Source organism: Halichoeres trimaculatus, unplaced genomic scaffold (assembly GCF_033239565.1).
Source record: "Halichoeres trimaculatus isolate MK-OKI-2021-1 unplaced genomic scaffold, fHalTri1.1 fHalTri1_scaffold_9, whole genome shotgun sequence".
Classification (NCBI taxonomy): domain Eukaryota; kingdom Metazoa; phylum Chordata; class Actinopteri; order Labriformes; family Labridae; genus Halichoeres; species Halichoeres trimaculatus.
In genome coordinates, this window is record NW_027437188.1 from 24,725,338 (window position 1) to 24,746,344 (window position 21,007).

The 21,007-nt window shown below is 42.5% G+C and overlaps 1 protein-coding gene across 2 annotated transcripts; it reads left to right on the forward strand.

Moving 5' to 3' along the window:
- Positions 1-326: 326 nt before the first annotated feature.
- Positions 327-12,965, forward strand: znf296 (zinc finger protein 296). 2 transcript variants are annotated; one of them, XR_012599163.1, is made up of 4 exons: positions 327-600; positions 2,915-3,283; positions 7,554-10,463; positions 12,880-12,965. XR_012599163.1 is itself a non-coding variant. In XM_074680433.1 (3 exons), the coding sequence occupies exons 1-3, from the start codon at positions 549-551 to the stop codon at positions 9,317-9,319; spliced, it is 2,187 nt and encodes a 728-aa protein (XP_074536534.1). In that variant the 5' UTR covers positions 327-548; the 3' UTR covers positions 9,320-10,874. The 2 variants fall into 2 exon arrangements, 1 of the variants encoding a protein (XP_074536534.1); XM_074680433.1 differs by lacking the exon at positions 12,880-12,965 and having other exon boundaries at positions 7,554-10,874.
- Positions 12,966-21,007: the final 8,042 nt, after the last annotated feature.

Genomic DNA, 21,007 nt, shown 5'->3' on the forward strand with positions numbered 1-21,007 from the left:
CAAAGCTGACATGGATAATTTATAAGAAAGGAGTTATTGAACTTTCTTTAGTTTTGTGTGGGGACGCAGTGAGGTAATTTCTTATAGCAGTGGCTGTGGAACTACAAAAAGTGTTTATTTCCACTTAAAAGATGGGAAAACCTGAAATAACAAAGCTAAAGAGTCCTTTAAACTGTAAAAGGATGGTTAAAATTTGTCAAAGTGACAGAAGAGCGTATCAGCGGAGCCTTACCCAGGGAGGGCGGGGTCAGGGTCGTAGGAACGGGGCGGGCGGTGCCTGCACTCGCCCATGCCCCCTTTTGCCCTCCGCTGGCTGCGGGGAAGAAGCGTGAACTTGAACGCAGCCTTCACTGCTCAGTGCGAGTCCAGGCAGAGGCCAGCAGACAGTCTTATCAGTCCGTCCCCGCTGCTCGGGTTTCGGTCAACTTATCGGAGAAGGAGCAGCCGGACGCGTGTAGCGCTCTCTGTTTTCTTTCTGCAGGGGGGGTTTATTGAGTCTGTTTGCTGTTCGGCACTCAGAGAGGTGCCGCCACACTTGGACCCTTGCAATGTCCAGGCGCAAACTTGGAAGCAGACCGCAGCACCTGAGTGTGATTCAAGGTAAGAGCAGCGGTGTGTGGGCACGAGGTGTGGACGTGCTGTGTTTGTTTATGGGCGAAACTTAAAGAAAATCAGGTCACTGTCTCTTATTGTCAGTCTGCGCGCATGGTTTGGATGCGCTTTGACACCAAGTGATGGATGTTAATTTTGAATTCAAGAAATGCATCCAAAAAGGATTTTAACACATCTCTGTGTATGCACTGGCCTCTTTCTGGTGGATATTGATGCGTTTTTAATTGCTCAAGCGGGCTTTATAGTTAAATATTTGAGTAAGGGATGATAATTTTCTTGTTGTTTGTTCTTATGGCTGTGTTCATAGAGGACGGACCGGTTTACTGGCACGCTGTTTTCACAGGCTACAGGTCCGAACATGATGATTAATATATCCGAGTTAAACTATGATCAAGTTTCTCTTCCAGTCTCCTGATGGTCTGGGACGGTTTAACACTTTTACTCTGGACCACCTTACTTCATGTTGTGATGTTGTGACAGTTATTTTACTAAATTAATTAATTAGTTAAAGCTTAAAAAGTAAGTATTTTTTTTATGCTTGAACGTGAAGCTTTTACTTTTGGACACAAACAAAGACGTTATATATGAAACGACATGAGGGAGAAACTTGACCGTCATTTATGTTTTACAGTTTTACTGTTCTTACTGGAGACCAGTGGTGCGTGTCTGCTGTGACCACAGGCCCTGACTCAACCGTGTAGTGTGTGTGTGTGTGTGTGTGTGTGTGTGTGTGTGTGTGTGTGTGTGTGTGTGTGTGTGTGTGTGTGTGTGTGTGTGTGTGTGTGTGTGTGTGTGTGTGTGTGTGACCGCGCCTTGCAAGTCTGCACAAACAGCGCGGCCCTGAAACAGGAAAGGTGACATTTTTTCAGAAACAACTGGCGAGATCCGACTTCAGACTGTACTGTCTGTACCTGTCCTGTGTGCTAGCCAGGCCTAACAGTCCAGGCAACCGCTGCAGAGGCATCAAGGTGTGCCCGTGACCGAATTAAGCAACAGCCCTCTGACCCTCCTCCTTGCTCCTCCTCCTCCTCCTCTACCTGTGAGACTTCCAAAGTGAGATTTAAAGTTGTGTCCACTTCTTGAACATGCCTGCAGAGTTGTACTCTTCAAACTCTGTCAGGCTGAATCAGAAGCAGACTGAAAACACAGGGGCTACTCTTATCTAGAACACCTTCAGTCAGTTTTTATTGCAATCCACTTCCTGTTGAGAAACTCCTACCACCTCTGCCTGGAAGAGCAAGCTGCTGTATGAGTGAGATCCTCTGTCAAAATGTTAAACCTCTAAATCACTCATGTTACCTGTCATCACACCGTGGTTACAGCAGCGATAAACAGTTGACGTTTTTGTAGATGTGGACGTTTGGAGGCCTCAGCAGCCTTTGCGTGAGCGTGCACACCAACCTGTTCTGGGTTAAAGGAAGTGGTCAGCAAGAGTTGAGCAGACTGGCCTCGTTGCTTTAGTGCATATAACTGAAACTAGCACTTTCAGTCAACACGCCTGTTTGTTGTTCCACTTACTGAGGTCTAACAGCTCTTGTTGTACCACTTTGAATGGGAGCGAGCTTGGACAGCGCTCTCAAAGCAGAAGTAAAGAGCTACAGAAAATTAGCACATTTAGCTGCTGTCCTCACATTCTGCTTATTTGAAGGAGAAAGTGATGACTACTTTTAGGTAAACTCAGGTTGAGAGATGATTTCTTTTCTTGTGCTTTGGACATGAGGATAAAGATTGGAGCAGAAGTGACATCTGCCTCCTTTCAGAGAAATATCCACAGACAGAAGACTGCAGGATGATTTTACCACTGGGGAAAAAAATATATATAATAGCCCCAAATCTAGAAGAATGATTTGGACTCTGGCAACATTTTCCTGACATCTCATCTAAGTGGTCTTTGAATGTCCTCTTTTTTGTTCGACCAAGCAGCCAAAGTCTAAAGGTGTTCATAGTTTGACCATCACAGACTAAGAGAGTGGTTTCCTGGTTTGGCAGTTGTTAAATTTTGCGCCCCATGTAAGCAAGCCAGCATTTTACCCTTCCTTCTGTGGTCTGCTCCCCTCCAAAAACCATAAAAGACTCCCAGATCATATTAAAATTCAAAACCTAAAGCCTTTTGTGTATTTGTTTCAAAGTTTACTGAAACAGTTTACTGTTTTTGTCCACTCTGGCTCAGCAGTTGCATCTTGCACAGGTACTTGTCTCCATCTGTTGCCCATTGATTGACCCCATCATTTTCTCCCATCCAGGTATTCTTAATTAAAACGTGAGCTTTTTACTGATCGCACTTTCTGTCTCATTTTCTCAGATGTCACCGACATGGCGGATGGCACCGGCTCCACAAACGACCCTCCTCTTCCTCCTCCTCCGCCTGCTCCTCCACAGGTTCAAGCTCTGGACAATGGCCGTGACCTCCTGACCTGTGGCCAGTGCAGCCGAGCGTTCCCCCTGGCTCACATCCTGGCCTTCATCCAGCACAAGCAGGGAGGCTGCCGCTCCTCAAGCTACGCCCCAAACGCCAATGCTACGCCCCCCTCACCTGCCAACCGAACACAGCAGCGCGTCCCTGACGCCAACCTGGGGCCAGGCTTCATTGAGCTGAGGAGAGGGGTGTCCAGAGAGCGAGGCTGGGGGGAGGAGCCTGGCATCAGGGTGAAGGTGGAGCCTAGCAGAGCAGGTAAAGAAGGTGGAGAAAAATAAGATGGCAGCTTGCTAATTAGTGACTCTGTTTTTTGTTTTGTTTTGTTTTTTTTCCTTCAACCGACCCCCTCCTCATTTAACAACTGGTCCCCTCCCTACCTCTCGAGTCCAGCTCATTAGCTAGCCGTTGCCCTTAGTAGACCTGCTTGAGTTAGTGACGCGAGGGCTAATTGTGTGGAAAGGATAGGCGTCAGGAGTGTTTGGAGGGCACCTGAGGGTCCCTGAGGGCTCCAACACTGAGCAACTGAGCTCCAGAGAAGCTTCTCGTCTCCCTGACTGTCAGTCTCTGAGGTGGAGCGGACAGGTAAACATGTTTCCCTGTCATCCACCATGTCCTGGACAAGTGAGACTCAAACCACGCTCTCTAAAAGCACTGCTCACACTTTAAGTGATTATGGACAAGAATCCGAAGACGTCAGATAGCCGCAGTGTGGCACATCTGTGTGAGATGGCCCAATAGGTGGATGTGAGACGGTTTCATGCAGTGCTGTCATGACACTGTAATGGAGGGCATTGCATCATGTGCAGCTCCTCCACCATCTCCCACATGTTCTGCCCGAGGCCGAGCTACCTGAGCCCCTGGGATCCTCTTTAACATCATTTCTTAGTCATCTTGTTGTCACATTTCCTGCGTAGCAAGCCAGCCTCCATCCACACAAAAAGCATCAAAAATCAGCGTACAAATCTCTCACTGATCCAGCTTTCCTCAGAGTTGAGCTTCACCAGAAGTGGCCACACCTTTTTTCTCGCTGAGGAGTTTCCTCCTGACCCTAATCACAGTTAAACATCAGGCTGTATCTCCATGGTGAAGCAGCGTCTGTGGTCTGTGCTTGCAGAAAGATGAAGCATCTTCCTCCACACTCGCAGTCCGCACAAGTGCTCCTTTGCATATTTTGAAACCCTCCCATGTCATGTACACACACGTTAGCAGTTCCTTCCTCTGAATAACGCTCAGGGGACTGGCACATGCACCATTTCCGTTGGTCCACAACCTCTTTTTGTTTTTTTGTTTTTTCTAAACTGTGTTTTTCATCTCTCACTTAAGAGGACATAAATTTGGTAATGTGGCGCTCGCTAGATTACACAGGAACATGAGCAGGAGGGCAAAGAGGGGAAAGAGCATGTGAATAATGCAAGAGTGGATAAGTTTGGATTAAAGTTTCATTAGCAGATGTAGGCTGCATAATTGTAAGTTTAACTCAGCTTTTATGGAGTTTTTATCTCTGCAGTTTTTATAGTTGGTGGCAAAGTTTTTGCGTGTTGAAGTGGCAAAGGACAGTTTGTTCTAGAGGGCATCCTGCAGCCTGGTCGGTGATAGGAAGTCTTGTTTGACTTGTTTTGTGGGAGGGAAACTGATCATCAGATGCTTCAGAGATGACTGAAAGTGAAAAAGCAGTTATCCCACAGCAGACAGGCCCTGCGTCGCTTCTCTGTATTCGAGGACAGAGTGAAAACAGAGAGAAAGAAGGAGGAGAAGGAAGAGGGAGCGGGGTGGATTACTGAAGAGCCGCGTGCATCTGTCTCATTCTTTTTATTTATTCTCCTTGTTTGTTTTTTTTCCTCCTCATCTCCAACACCACCCCCTCCTCCTCCTCCTCATGCTTATTTCTTCCCCCCATCTTCAACACACTTTCGCTTTGCCCTCTTTCAATTTCTCGCCCCCTCTCCCTCCCCTCCTTCCTCCTCCTCCTCCTCCTCGTCCTCCTCTCTTTTCTCCTCCCTCTGCCTCCCAAGGGAAAAGAGATTCTGCCTGCTGCTCGTTAGTGCTCCCAGCCAATCTGCATTTTTAATTAGTAGTTATTGCTTCTGCTTAATATTCAAGTGCTACCCCGGGCCAAATGGGAATCCTTACAAAAAAAAAGCGAGGAGTGAGAGAAGGAGAGAGAAACCGGCTGGGTATTGTGTTTCACTCCAGGACCCCGAGACAAAAGCCCCCCCCCCTCAGGGAAAGATTTGGAGGTTTTGGGGGGTGGTAGGGGTGAGGAAGAGGAGCCGAGGTTGGAGGATGGGTCTCAAGTACAATCCAAAGGGGGTGACATATTTTCGTGGTGTCTCCTGGCCCCCCGCACTACATTATAATCTTTTTATCTCATTTTCTTTTTATCTCCTGAGCCCTGACCTACCTATCTCCCTCCCTCCCTCCCTCTTTTTCCTGCGCTCACTCTTCACCCTATTTTTAAAAGAAGTATCTCAACTTCTCCTGGGTTTTTCTCCTCGGGCTAGGTTAAAGGACATGAACAGCGCAGCTCCTTTCGTCTCCAGACAGAGAAAAGAGGGAGGGTGCGAGTGAAAAAAGGGGAAAAGGAGAGAAAGAAACAGTTGCTCTCTTTTTCATCTTCGTTCTCCTCCTTTCCCCCCCTCCAGTAAAATACAGAAGGATTTGACTTGAGGAAACATGAAAGAGGCTTATACCAGAGTCGGCTTTGAACCTCTCCAAAAAAGAAGGAGAGAGGAAAAAAAAGACTGTTTTCCCCCTCAATTTGGGGATCTTCTCTCCAGTTTTGATTTATGCAGAAAGGCCTCATTTGTCAAGCAGGCTGAGTCAGTGCCTGATTTGCATAAAGCGTTCGTTTGCTACGTTCTGCTAATTAGCAATTTGCAGCTTAATTGGAGAGAGGCTCTCGGTTAGAAGACAAAGCTATCTGCACATAAAAATATCTCCAGATGTAACTCTGTGCTGGCCTTTCAGCTTCCGGAGACCCATTTTCCCACTTTGCTTTAGGCCAAACTTTTCCCTTATTTTGTTCTTACCATCCCTGCTCATGGCCCATTTCTCAACAGAGTTATATTTAAGTAAATATTTATCAGTCTGTGATGCCTCCTTAGTTATTCTGGAATTAGTTTAATATTTAAAATTCACTTGTGTAGCTGTAAAGCTGTTATTGTCAATTGGTCAACAGGCTGAGCGGCTAATTTGTATGTTGTGTTGGAAATCACAGAAAACTAACAGGTATGTCCCTCGGGAGGAGTTAAAGATAAAAGAAAATAAAAAGACAAATACTGCCCACTTAGAAAAATAGCTTTAAATCATACTTGGTAAAGTATTATATCTTTGTTTCAGGGGTGCAACTTTTGAAAAAGCAGCCTGTAGCTAGCAAGATGTTAGTTAACAGCTCTCAGATGCTTTACTTTGACTTCTAAAACCCAAATGACTTGCACTCAAGGCTAAAATCTACTGTTTTGGCTTAATGTTTTAGTTTATAATACTGTCATAAATGACACATCTCTAGATAAATAACTACAAACGACAGACAGAGTACGCAGCTAGCTTTTAAGCTAAGACAAGGTGTTTAGCAGCAATAGAGAATCTATTGGGTGGGTCCTACAGGAATTTCTGAGGGACTTTGAGTGAGTTAATAATTGTTTTACATACATATGGATGACAAACCCACCTGAATATTTATTTGAAGATCGAGTTTGCTTGTACCAAAAAGAGGCAACACTTTGCTAAAAAGTTGTACGTTAGCCAACAGCTTCTAGATACTTTAGCTTTTAGATGCTGTAACAGAGGATGATCAAGTGTTTCCCTTTGGAGTTATTTTTTTTAAAGAACAAAAATAGTGAGAAAAAGTTTGTCTTGACTTTATAAAGAGGATAAACATTACTTTTACTTAAAGATTCCTTGGTCTGAAAAAAGACAACTGTCAGATAATTTAATGTTAGCGGGCAGCTAACTCAAGATATTGTGCTTGTGCTTCCAAAATGTTCCCAAAACTTTGGTTATAAGGTTTTTTATCTGTATGAAGCAATCTTTTTATTGTTACTCTAAGTGGAAATTAACACCAAAAGGTCAGAGAGTGTTATATTTACATTTTTAACTACATCTTGGGTCCTACAGAAGCAAAAGCTTGAGAGATTTATGCTCCAAAACTTTGGAACTCATGGTGTTTTAGCTAACATTATCTCACTCTTTCCCACTCTTCCTGACTTTTTAAAAAAGACTTAAATTCTGTTTTTGAAAATTTTAAACCTGGGTTTGGACTTAGAGTTTTTTGACTGAATTTTTTAAATCATTGTTCAAACAAAAGTATTATCATTAAGACTAACTTTTTACTGTTTTCACTGTACTTATTTTCTTAGTCCTTTAAATCTTTTTTAAACTGTTTACATTTTTAGCTCCTATTTTCAGTGCATTCATTCATATGGAGAGCACTCCCAGCTGCATGTTTGAATGTTAGCTGCTACATAAGTCTGTGATTTTATACTGTGTATCCTTTTTCTAACTTAATTTCTTCTTTGTTTTCCAGTGCTCGAGGAGCCCTCCTATTTCACCTGTCAGCAGTGTGAAGGTGTGTTTCCCTCTGCATGGTCACTCCTGCAGCATGCTCAGCACACACACTCCTTCAGCATCTACCAGGAAGATGAGGAGGAGGGCACTGACACAAAAAGAGGAGGAGGAAGAGCAGGGCTCAAGACTGCCGCAGCCACTCTAGACCCTCGGCACCTGAGCCAGGCCCTCGCCTCGGCCTTTAAGCCATCAGCGCTGCGCCTCAGCCGCTCACGTCAGACACAAACCACCTCTGTCTCTTCTTCCTCAAGTAATCTGCAGGCGCTGAACTTTTCTGTGCGGCTCAGAGAGCTCGCTGAGGGGAACAACACCACCACCCGCAGTTCACCCGGAGGCCTGGTGCTGTCTCCATCCTCCTCCCCACCTGCAGCCTCTCCCTTTCCTCAGACTAGTGCCCTCCAGGGTGACTTCCACTGTGAGCTCTGTGGCCAGAACTTCCACTCCCTGGCTGCCCTCTCCACCCACCGCCGGGCTCACGCCTGTGATCGCCCCTATCACTGCGGGGTGTGCGGGCAGGCCTTTGCCCAGAGTGGTCAGCTAGCCCGTCACATACGGAGCCATCACAGGGAGGCTGGAGGTGCAGGAAGCGGGTATGAACCTGTGGAGATGATGGTGATGGAGGAGGATGTAGGGAGACGTGGCAGGCTTCAGATGCAGTCAGTGGGGAAGGTTGGAACAGACATGAGAGCACAGGGCTCCTCCGAGCTGGACCTGACCCTGCCCAAACACCCGTCCATCGCCTCAGGCCTAATGGTGCTGACATCACAGGTCAGGCCGCCAGACAGGGAGCTACTGAGACTGTACCAGCGCCAGAGAGAGGGTGGAGAGGGAGGGGATGAGGAGGTGGAGGGGCAGGGGGAGGCCCAGCACACCTCACCCTGTGCCAGCCCCTCTGAGGGCTCACTGGAGAGCGGAGAGACAGGGGGTAGTGGCGAGAGCGGCATCGCAAGTGGAAACTGTACACCCAAACGTCCTGAGATGGGCGACAGAGGGCGAGGAGTTGGAGAGTGGGAGAACGAAAGGGGAGAGATCATTGAGCGGGAGAAGGAGTGGAGCTCAGCCAAAGTCAGCGAGGCGGTGCAGGAGTGGCAGAGGGAGAATGAGTGGAGGAGTGTTGGAGTAGGAGGAAACCTGAGCAGTACACCTGCAGGTTCAGCGGGTAGGAAGAAGAAAGATGAAGCATGCGAGTATTGTGGTAAACAGTTCAGAAACAGCAGCAACCTGACCGTGCACCGTCGAAGCCACACAGGAGAGCGACCTTACCGCTGCGGCCTGTGCAACTACGCCTGTGCCCAGAGCTCAAAGCTCACACGCCACATGAAGACCCATGGCGCCCAGGGTGCAAAGGCCTCTTTCCTGTGCCAGCTGTGTTCTGTGCCCTTCACCGTGTACGCCACTCTGGAGAAACACCTGAAGAAAGTTCATGGCCTGAGCCATGCCAGTGTTGGAGCTTATGCACAGGCCAGTGCCGCGGACACTCTGGCTGCCATAAAAGCTGAAGAAGCAGCGGCAGAAGTTGTGGTGAAAATGGAGGAAGATGAAGCAAGCCTGGATCAAATAGAGACGGAGGGAAAATCACAAAGTGATGCAGTGAAAAGCATGGAAGTGGAGGAGGGGCAAAGCCTAGAAGAATATGCTGAAAACAGCGGGAGCTCGGACAGAGTGGGTGATCTCCCACCTGAGAGCAAAGCAGAAGTGAGCTTAGCTTTGAGTTCTGGTCCCTGAGAGGCTCTCTCCTTCTCTAACTGACTTTAAAAAAAGCACTGTACAGGATTTAAGTCGCCCACTCATTTAAAAGAGAAGTCATCCCATCATTGAACTGACAGTCACGTCACACTGAAATCTGCAGCAGAGTGGAAAGCAGCAGGCAGTCCTCGCCCTCCGTCCTCTCTGCCAGCACCAAGGCACACAGCAGCCGTGTTTGTCATGATTGTATGCAAAGCTGCTGCTGAAACCAAGTGCCTACAGTTTCTCTCGACCACAGAGAGAAAGAAAAAAAAAACAAGGCTGTGACATTCAGCAGGGAGATTACCAGAGCTCTCGAAAAGGAAGTGCATCACCACAGTCCACACCGACACAGGAAACTGATCACCATGTTGCAGAGCAGGATGCAAAAAGCGAGTGATTTATCTCTCTGGTGACCCACTGGACAGGTGGAGACGACTACTAACTGTCAAATAATAAAGAGATGGGGGTATACTGAAATAAAAAAAACTTAGCAATAGAACTTGTTAATATATTTTCAAAAAGAGGTCACACTTTGCTGGCTACTGTAGCTGTTTTTTCTTTCGTGAAGACCTTTTAAAGACTTAAGATGTTTGAACAGACGCAGGGAGAGAAATGAATCCAAACACTGCCTGCCTGCAGTTTCTCACACTTCTCTTTTTAAAGGCGCTTGCTTGTCACAACACTTGTCACTTAATGTTTACAGGGTTCGCAGGGCCCAGCGAGGTTGTGCTCCTGACTTAGCGACAGTGTGTGAGGAGGATTTTCTGTTTTTGCTTTTTTTCTAACATTGTAAATGTGAATAGGGAGACTTCTAAGTCTCATCTGCTGAGGGTTATATCTCTGTTAGTTTCTATGCATAAAAAAATGCAATTTAACTCCATGTGAAACGGGTGTGTATTATTTCCTCTAGTTGTATCTCTTCTTGTGATGGTGATTCCTCTTTCATTGTTTACATTTGTAAAGTGCCGGACTGCTTAAAGCTCGTGCATGTTTTTGCAGCCATTTGAACCTGTTCCTGTTTCTCTACTTTCTTTTGTTCCTGTGTTTGAATTCCTCCTTATTTATGGACGCTGCATGTTTGTGGTAAAACTACAGGGTGAATTGGTTAAGCTTCGTGGACAGCCGCCAGGCGAGCACTTGAGTGAGTGAGTTTTTGAGTTTGGTTCGATTGTTTTTTTGTGTACATACCAGGAAAACTTCCTCAGGTGACACCTTGACACGAATGCTCTGCCCTGCGATGTGTGTCTGCAGCTGTTTTGTCATACTTCTGACACGTTAATCTTGAGGATATAAGCCTCAAGATGCACGTTTAGCTTGAGGAAATAGAATGATTTGACACACACCACAGGACAAAGCTGTCGGGTACAACGGCTCCAACTTTCTCGACTACTGTGATGACTTTGTGTTACAATATCTGAGTTCTACTTGCATTCGTGTCGGGGAAAACTTCCCCCTTCGTGCTGCGTATTGAATGATTTGGACTAAGTGCAGTGTAACTGTTCAGGGATAATATTTGTACATTAATTGCTGTCGCTGTACATGTTATTGTTATTATTATGTTGAAATGCTGACTCAGCATTTCAACATATTGTTATCCGGTGACTTTATTAAACTTCTTATTCTTCCGTACGTTTTTTGGCTCTTTTCACAGCCTTCAAATTTTGTCCGATTTTCACCGTTCAACTTTTAAACTATTCAGCTTGTTTAGGAATAGTGTGCTATATCTTTTCACTTTTCTAACTATTAAACTTTTTGATTTATTCAGCTTTTTCCAAAAAAATTTCTCTATGTTAAACAGATGGGAAATTTCAGCTCCTCTGACTAAAATCTGCTTCAACTTCAACAAGCTCTAACTTCAGCTTACTCCCACTTACAGACTTCATTTTTGCTTTAAAATGTTCACTGATCTTTCCACTACTGATATCTGTAATAACTTTTTTAATATCTTCAACTGTTTTTGAGATTTCACTGTCTAAGCGACACAAACTTTTCACTCTTTTCACCTCTCCTCCTGCTCTCAGAGGGCGGAATGTTTTCAATTTGACTGAGAGAAGCAGCTGCTGCTACTGAAAAAAACTGCCGATTAACCTGCCATAAAATTCTCAAACTTGACTCAAATCAAACAAAAAAGGCTGCTACTCCTTCAACTTCAACTCTTTCTACCTTTTGCAGACTTTGACTCGAGACTCTGTTCACACATTAAACTGGTCCTAATTCTCCTCATCTCATTTACACATTAATCATAGATTTCTGCTTTCTTCTACATTTTTGAGATTTCACTGTTTGGTTTCTCTCTCTTTTTATTTAATTATTTTAACTTTTGTAGGCTGATTTACATTTCCACTGTATCCACTTTCTTTATCCACTCATTGTCTTTTCCTCATTTCTCTTAACATTTTTTTTTTCCTTTATTTTACATTTTCAGTTTTTTCCACTTTTATTCAAACTTTTCCAGCTTCAGCATTTCAACGCATTTGCTGCAAGGAAATGCAACTTCTCTAGTTATTAATATATCTGCCTCCACTTTTCCTAGCTTCTTCTCCTTTACGCTAAACACTGGCTGTTGTGAAGCTGTACTGCTCTGCTGTCTTTGTAAACTTGACACCATTTTGTAATCGAGGAGCCTCAATAAAAAAGGATTGAGGTGCGATGTTTTGTTTTGTTGTCTTTCCCCCTCCCGTCTCATTTTTCTGATCTCTAATGCAGATTTTATTTTATTATTTCTTATTCTGGTACCAACAACAAAGCTTTTGAAACTATTTTGAAGCATCTCATCTCACCAGGACGTTGTCGTAGTCAGTGTTGGTTGTTCCTCTGAGGACCACAGTCAGCATTGACTTATTAATTTTTAATGCGAGTGTTTGGATTGGGGACCCTCGCTCCTTGTTTACATCCTTGTGATGTTTCTGGCTTTGTCTGGAAACACTGTAATGTAATTCAAGCTGTGTGCGTGCGTGTGTGTGTGTGTGTGTGTGTGTGTGTGTGTGTGTGTGTGTGTGTGTGTGTGTGTGTGTGTGCGCCCCATACTGTTATGTGTGTGTGTGTGTAGGTATACTTGAGTTGGTGTCTGTCATCCTGCAGGCTGAGCGATGGGTGCAGCGATCTGTGATGGGACACAAGCAGAAAAGGTTTCTCAGGATACTAAATTGAGGAGGGGGGGCAGGTTGGTTATTGTTTGTGGGCATGTTAGGAGGCAGGGCAGGGTGGGTGGGGAGTGTCAAGGGGTTGGGATAATTGCTGACTCCATTTTTAAGGATACAAAAACCTCTGCACCAGCATCTCTGGCCCTAACCCCCCTCCAATGAAAATGATGTTCTATGATCCCTCTAGCTCATTAACAGCAGGTCTTTTAATGAGCTTTCAACAGGGTGGGGGCTGGGGCGATGAAGAGGAGGAGTGAGGTCTGATGATGTGTGTGTGTGTATAGGGGGGTTATTGCAGCAGATGCACACACGCCCACTCCCACCAATTACCATTGTGTTATAGAGAATACGGAGGAAGTGAAGACCGAAGCCTCCTTGAATCCGATGAGTCAGTTTGTCTGTTTCTCCCCACAGAGACAGAAAACATCTCAGAGGGGAGGAAGGACAGCACAGGTGACAGGTAACACTCTCTGGTAAACTCTGCCTTTCTTGTCTGTTGGGCGCCACAGCCGGCGCCATTTGGTGCTCGTATGGACCCAATTATGTAAGTAAGGTGATACACAGCAGAACACAGCCCAGTAGCCCCTACAGCAAGTGGATATCTTTACCACATCCCAAGTGCCCTTTGTCATCCTGCAGTCCACACCTCTCTGTCAAAGCCTGCACAGGCCCTGTGTCAGCTCCCACAGCAGCCAATCACAACACAGAGAAGTTACAATGTCTGCCAATAGAAAAGTAAGCCTGTGTGTGTATGTGTGTGTGTGACCGTGAGTGTGTGTGTGTGTTTTCTGACCAGTGACTACCCCTGGGCGGTGGTAACGTGGACTTTGAGATCTAATAGCTGTGTCTCAGGTCCACAGAGGAAGCTTTTGTTGGTCTGGAAGTTGGGTGAGGTCGCTGCAGGACAGAGATACAGACAGACAAACCAAGCTGTTGTTCGCCTCAGATCTTAATATGCTGCACACACTTCTGAGCATGTGTTACTTCTACTTTTGACATCGGGACAGTATTTTTAGAAACACGTTAGGGGTTTTGGCTACTAAAAGCTTATGACAGTGAAAAATCCTGTGCCAACATTATTAAATGGAGAGTTTATTTGGCTGTTTGCAAGTTTTAAGAAATGATTCTGAATGCAGATTATCATCAGTTCGTGTCTCCGGAGCCGGAGGCAAAGTGTTGGACATACTTTTTACTCTTCAAAGGGTAGCAGGAGTAAATAACCCACCATGTGCATAAAAAGAAACATAAGAAATGCACTGTCTCCCTCTTGACCACAAAAACACCCATTTAAGAGAACATATCACGCATGATGTCTATCTGAGATAAGCAAAAGTGTTTCTTGAGTCCTGTTTTGAATTTGTGAAAGTCCAGAGGTAGATCGGGTGAGGCAATAACTTTGCATCACATGTAGAAACCTGTTATCCCCCAGCAATATGTTTCTATAGATTGGCAGTCATACAAAGTGAAAGCTCTTTAAAATCAAAACTAATCCACCTAAAAGGAAGCATTGAGAAAATGAACAGAAAAGGACCAAGGACAGAACCTTGAGGAACACCTTAGCCTGGAAAATGTTTTGCTTTTTTATTTTATTTTTTATTTGTATTTTATTTTTTTATTTTGTTATTATTATCATTATTTAAAATAATAATAATAATAATAATAATAATAATAATAATAATAATAATAATAATAATAATAATAATAATAATAATGATAATAATTTATTTATTTATTTAATTATTTATTTATTTATATTTTTGTTGGGGGGGGGGGGGGGGTATATTATTTAGCCAACTTACTCACAACAAGCACATATACAGGAGATACATTCCATTTACACTCATTAGTCTTGACATATCTCATAGGAGATATCTATCATCCATGATCTCTCTTTAAGATAATTTACAGATTCAAAATCTAAGTAACCATGAAGTAATTTTCTCCATGATTAAGTTACCTTTACTTTGTCTCTTTAACACTGGGGATTAGTGTTTTCAAACAGGATGCTGTTATTGTTTGGGATATGTTTTGCTCTGAAAAGCAGAGTTCTCTGTATGAAGAATAGGTAAATCTGGTTACCAGAATTTGTTGAATGTCTTTTTGAATATCCATCCATCTATGAGTATAAATCCTGGGCTGTTAAGTGTGTTTTTATGGCCTGCTTTAATTGATTCTGAAAAACCTTTTTTTGTATGAGAAAAAACGACAGAATTGAAATTCTCTTTAGTAGTGACCTGGATATGACCCCACAGTGTTAAAGCAGGTTTACATGGTGTCGAAAAAGTAGATCCATAGCACTCCCCTGGGCCGCTGGGAAGCTTAAAGCCTGAGTTTAAGGACAAAGACTTAAAGCCTGGGATCAATTCCAACTCTCCAAGATTCTCCTCCTCTCTGACCCAAATTTCAGCTTTCACTGTCAAATAATGTCAAAATGTCCAATAGTAATCCATAAAAAAGGAGCTTGCACATCTTTCTAAAAACGAGGTGCTCAGGCTGCTCATTGGAAGTCTAAATAAAAGTGAAGAGCTGCTTTCTGTGGGTAATGGCACAATCACAAATTCAGATTAAACGTAAGATGATTAGCCCCAAAAATGCTCACAACAAAGGGAATGTATGAGCTCTATGTTTGCTTTCCTGTAGGGCAGGCCTGTGGGTATGAGAGCCTCTCACTTATGTATGAGAAGATTGTGCTTTATCATGGAAAAAGCCAATTAACTGTGAGTTTTAATTACATTTCTCATGGTGTACTGTCTGAAGCTTCCAATCATGTCTGCAGTCCCTGTCCTGTTGTGCTCTTCCTCCACAGAATAGCTGAGGAGGCTGAGGATTAAATCATCAGAAGGGGCACGCAGAGACGGGGATAACAAGAAAGAGAAAGATGCATTTGGGAGTGATCAAGCCAAAACCACAGGACTCCCTCTCTGCTCTTTATCCTCGTGCATTTCCCACAATCCCCACCTTCTCTCACCCATCCCTCCTCCCACAAAGACCGCGGAATGAAACCTGAACCCTGGAATTACACCCGCTTCACCTCTCTTTCCTCACCCGCCCCCTAACCCTCCCACCTTTCCTCACCTTTAGCAGTGAGAGTGTGAGAGGATGGGGTGAGAGGCAACACGGGCCCTGGCAGCCATCCGTCAGTCCAGCGCCTCTCATTTTGCTATTCAACACCTTCAGATAATGAGAGGCGAGAAAGACAAGGAGGGTTCATTCTTCTTTAGCTTTGTATAATGTCACTGATCACTGAGGAGCAGCTCTGTGGGAGGAGTGTCACTTTGGTTTGTTTACGAGGAAGTACTGATGTGACCTCAGACAGTCTGATTTTTTTTAAAAATATAAAAAATGTAATAAATAAATTTAAAAAAACTGAGAAAGTGTACTGATTCTCTTTTTCTTCAGTGAGATAAAATGTTTAAAAATTCAACAATTTGAATAATTTATTACATCTGATACCCATAATATTTTGTTAATCACACAAATTCATACATTTATTTTGTGTTCAACTTCATAATTTTTTGCAAACAATAGTAACAGTACTTCATTGCATAATATATCAAAATAGATATGATTTGACATACCACAATGCAACATGATACTATAAAAGGTGACAGCAATCCATCAAATACCATGACATAAGATATGATATGATATGATATGATATGATATGATATGATATGATATGATATGATATGATATGATATGATATGATATGATATGATATGATACGTAAAGTGAGGTATAATAACATTCAACACAGTGCTAATACGCGGCAACTGAATGTAAATACCAGATATGTCACAGTATGATACAATAGAATTCAATCTCTTATTGTATAATATTTTATCTTCTGAAAAATTATGTTTTACAACACAAAGTTCACAAATTGATTTTTTATGATGAAATAAAATGTGAAACAGTAAAATGTGGCTAAATGTAGCATATAATACTCAGACATATAATACAATATGATGAATAACAGTGTAGCAAATGAATTTGAGATGATACAATTACATTTATTTCAATGTTTCTTTTCACAACAGTATTATAAAATGTAACACAGTATCGCACAATGTGACTTGAATTATCATTATTTTTATTTCCCTGACTGAACCTAAAATTTGCTTCTCCTTTGTTTTTTTAATATTTCCTCAAAGAAGAAGAAGAAGAAGAAGAAGAAGAAGAAGAAGAAGAAGAAGAAGAAGAAGAAGAAGTAGATAAACTTTAACAATCCTTCTGGGGAACTTTTTTGTTTGTTTGTTTGTTTTTGTTTTCATCATGGAACATGCTACACAATCATGCCCAAACAGAACTTTATGAACCTGCACTAATGGAGAGATGTCAAAGTGTGGGGGCTTTCATTGATCTGGCATCCCAAAGCAGTTGGGGGTTTAGTGCCTTGCACATGGGCAACTCGGCAGTGGTCTAATTTTGTCATTTTTTCATCGGAAAGCTGAAGAGAAACAGGAAATGTGAGCCGTAAAGACACAGGAAAAGCATAACAAATCGCCGTGGCTGGAACTCCAACCAGTGATTGCTGCTAAATCATCTGTATACGGCTCCTGCTGGGTCAATGGCGCCCTTAGGAGTAACTGTTAGCAGTTACACAAGTTGGAGGCTATGTTGTATTTTAAGGTTCTGTTATAAGAAAATACTTACTTCTATTCTTGCTGACTCTCCATGTGACCCTGACAGAAACTAATTTAGATGCTGAAGTAACTGAACACAGACACAAAAATAAACAAAAACATTCTGACACAAATACTCTCAGGTCAGTATGTTTTCTTCTCCTCCAGCTCAGAAACCTCCATAAAACCTGAAAAACTGGATTTGACTGTACACCCATCTCTGTCTCTCTTGCGCGCTCTCTCTCCCTCTCTCTCTCTCTCTCACACACACACACACACACACACACACACACACACACACACACACACACACACACACACACACACACACACACACACACACAGAGCGCTGGGGTCAGAGGTGCAGCCTGAGTAGCATGCACTGAAAGGTTAGGAGGTAGAGTTCAGTCCTCTGACAGGTGAAAATGCTTTCATGTGTTTGTTTCCCCTGCAGGCCTGAGGGCAGGTGAGCTGCAGATTCTAACTGCCTGGTCCAGAGTCTCCGCATGCAACAAATGTCCACTGTCGTCCTGTCATAACTCACCAAGTTTCACATACTCTGACATGTGTCCTTTAAGTGCTAGGGCTGCATGGACTGAGCAGATTTGTTTTGTTACATCAAATATTAATCAGAAAAAATCTACATCTAATCAATGGATGTCACTTAAAGCTCCTGTAAGGGACTTTTTGATTAGTGTAAGTTTACGCCCCTTTTGACAAAGCCTTTTATTTCTTCATTCAAATATATCACTCATAGAGAACTTTTGTTCAGGAAAATGTAAAATCACAGCCGTTATGAAACATGCAGTTCAATCATTTTGTGCGACACCTGCCACCCCGCAGCAGTTTGAGAGATTTAAGATGTCAGTGAAGACTATAAGTGTATAAGATATAAGTAGTCAGTATGGATGCTGATGGTCTTAATTGCTTTTGTTGGTCATAATGAGGTTTCACTATAAATTTCAGTCCATTTCATTAACAGCTAAAAACTCTTTAAAGGAGCTTTAAAGTCTCAACAAACTGAATACACAGAATAAGGGAGGATTACTGAAAAAAAATTCCAAAATGTAAATAGAAATACCTTCAAAACTTTAAAGATTTTACCTTACCAGATAAAAATAGTCATTTACACAGGGGAAACAAAGCCAGAAAGTTGAAGAAAAAAGTTTTCAAATATATGAGAATTAAGTCTATTGAGGCACAAATAGCATAAGAAAGCAGAGTTTTATGTCTCATAAATGTATTTCATTTAACCTTTATTTAACCAGGTTAGTCCCATTGAGATTAAAAACCTCTTTTTCAAGGGAGACCTGGCCAAGACAGGCAGCAGCAAAAAATCACAAAGTAACAGACAAGAATCACAAAAAGAGACAAAGTAAAGTTAATAAAAACGCATGATAATGGATTAAAATCACACTCCAGGAAACAACTGTTAGACAACCAAGCTAAAACACTGGCATCTTATAGAACAAGCCTCCATGTCCTTAATTTTAGATTTAAAAACATTTAAAGATACCAGCTTCTTGAGCTTTAAGTCATTTGACATGACTGAAATAAAAATCAATTCAATTCAATTCAATTCAATTCAATTCAATTCAATTCAATTCAATTCAATTCAATTCAATTCAATTCAATTCAATTTTGCAGCTGGTAATAAATGAACATGCAGAGTAGACTTTAAACAGAAGAAGTCAAATATAACATAAATTATATATATAGATTTAATAGTTTATATATTTAACGTATAGCATGAATGGGCCAGACTTCTCTGTGTGGGTGGGGATAATAAAATCTGTCTTGTGACCTCCTCAGTCTGCTCCTCTGTGTGAGTGATGCCGCAGAAAACGGGCACTGACAAAGCTGGTTAACCATCAGGAAGAGGGGCCCGCAGAGAGAGAGGCCCGAGGCCCGTCAGTGCCGAGGTCGTGGGATCAGAGCAGGTCATGGAGGTGTGGGAGTGTCTACTCAGCCCTCTGACCTTTGTGTCTGAGGCTTCCTCTAATCCCCTCCTCAAAGAGCATACGGACATAATGGAGAGCCATGAATGGAGTCAATGGTGACCATTAGGTGGATCTGTGTCGCTATTCTTCCTGTTTGTTTAGTCCTGGTCAGCCTCACGTTTTCAGTGTAATCAGGCGTGTGATGGAGGGATGGCTGGAGACTCCTGAAGAGGCTTGGAGAGAGCACCACAGGAGAACAGTCTGTTTAAATGGATATCCATCTGAATTAAATGAAAGACACAACATGAGGGGGCAGAGAGGGGGAGGGTCATTTGTACGTCCACTTCAGATCATTTGAGCCCTGACCAGAGTTCACAAGTGGTCCTCACAGAAGGATGCCAAAGAAACCTTTCTGAAAGCTTTGTTCAGTTTAGGTGTCACTGCAAAACATCCATGAATAACATCAGTGTCGAGCAAACAGACAGTCTGATATCCGAACACCAGCAGTCAGTGTCCTGTAAACACTTCTTAAAAGAAGTTGTTCTTTCTTTGTCTTAACTTTATTAGCATAGTTTATGTACTCTTTCCATTTATGGGTCATATTAATACTTAATAATGCAACCTTATAGAGTGTTATAATTAATATCTTTATTAATTAAACAAGAGCATTTAGTTGAACGACTTTGGGTTGCGAGGTTGTTAAATTTCTCCGGATGGCGAGACTCTTACAGTCTAACTCATATACAGACTGTAATAAACCATAAACCCTGAATTTATAAAGGTTAATTAGTTATTAATAAAGAGGTTCTACAATCACTGCATTGTTCCTTTTACTATCAGGGTCATTAAGACAGACACTTTGGTTCTTACGGGGCCGAAAGAAGTGAAATGCAGATGTTTAAAAAGCTAAAGAGAAAGAGGAAGAGGGAGGAAGGAATGAAAGAGAGAAAAAGTGGCAGATACTGAAAGAGAATTAAATGAAAAGAAACTAAAGCAAGAAATGAAATGGGAAAGACAGAGATGGAGAGACAGAGGGAAGGAAATGAAAGAAAAAAAAGGTAAAGAGGCAGACAATAAGGCAAAATAAGAAAGAAAGAAAGAAAGAAAGAAAGAAAGAAAGAAAGAAAGAAAGAAAGAAAGAAAGAAAGAAAGAAAGATTTTACATTAATTTTTACATCTGACCATGATCTTTTAGCTCACAGTATTTTCACATAAAGCAGCAGAGAGAAAATATACAATTATGATGAGAATTACATCTGTTATTTCATTTTTGTAAATACAGAGAGCAACATGATGAAACATCACTAAATGATACAGTCATTACAGGATTATCACAGTGATGTCAAATGTGATTTCACTATTAAAAGTCCTCTCAGTTATTTGAGAGATTTGAATATCTTTACGAGAAAGAGCCCTGACATTGTCTGACACATTGTAATAAAGTCTGCTCTTTGATGATAATAATAAAAAAAAGAATAAAAGAATCAATCAGGAAGTCATGACCTGAGTGAGTGAGAAGAGCAGAAATGTCATATTTTCTTGCCATTGAAAACTTCTGGCTGGACTGTGATCAAACTTTTTGACTGACATTTTAAGGTTTAACTAAACTCCTATTTATTTGTTTATTTAACTTTTTTTTTTTAATGATGATGGTTTTGTAATTTTCCACACTGAACAAGTTGCAAGAAAATTTGACAGAAGTAAAGAAACTGCAGTAAAGCTCCTGACAGCTATTACCTCATAATGAAGTTCAGCTTCTTCTCTGCATCAAGTAGAAATTTAACACACCTGGAGCTCATCCTCAATAGTTTACTGTTGCCACTCTTCATTACCGTGTCATCATTTACAGTTCCTAGCGAACCCACACAGTTTGTCTGCCGCCTGGTGCCACCGCGTGGCGTAGACTGACCCCTAGCGTCCGATAGGGAGAACTACAAGGGGTCTTCTCATGCTGGTCTGTAGGCTACCGCATAGGGT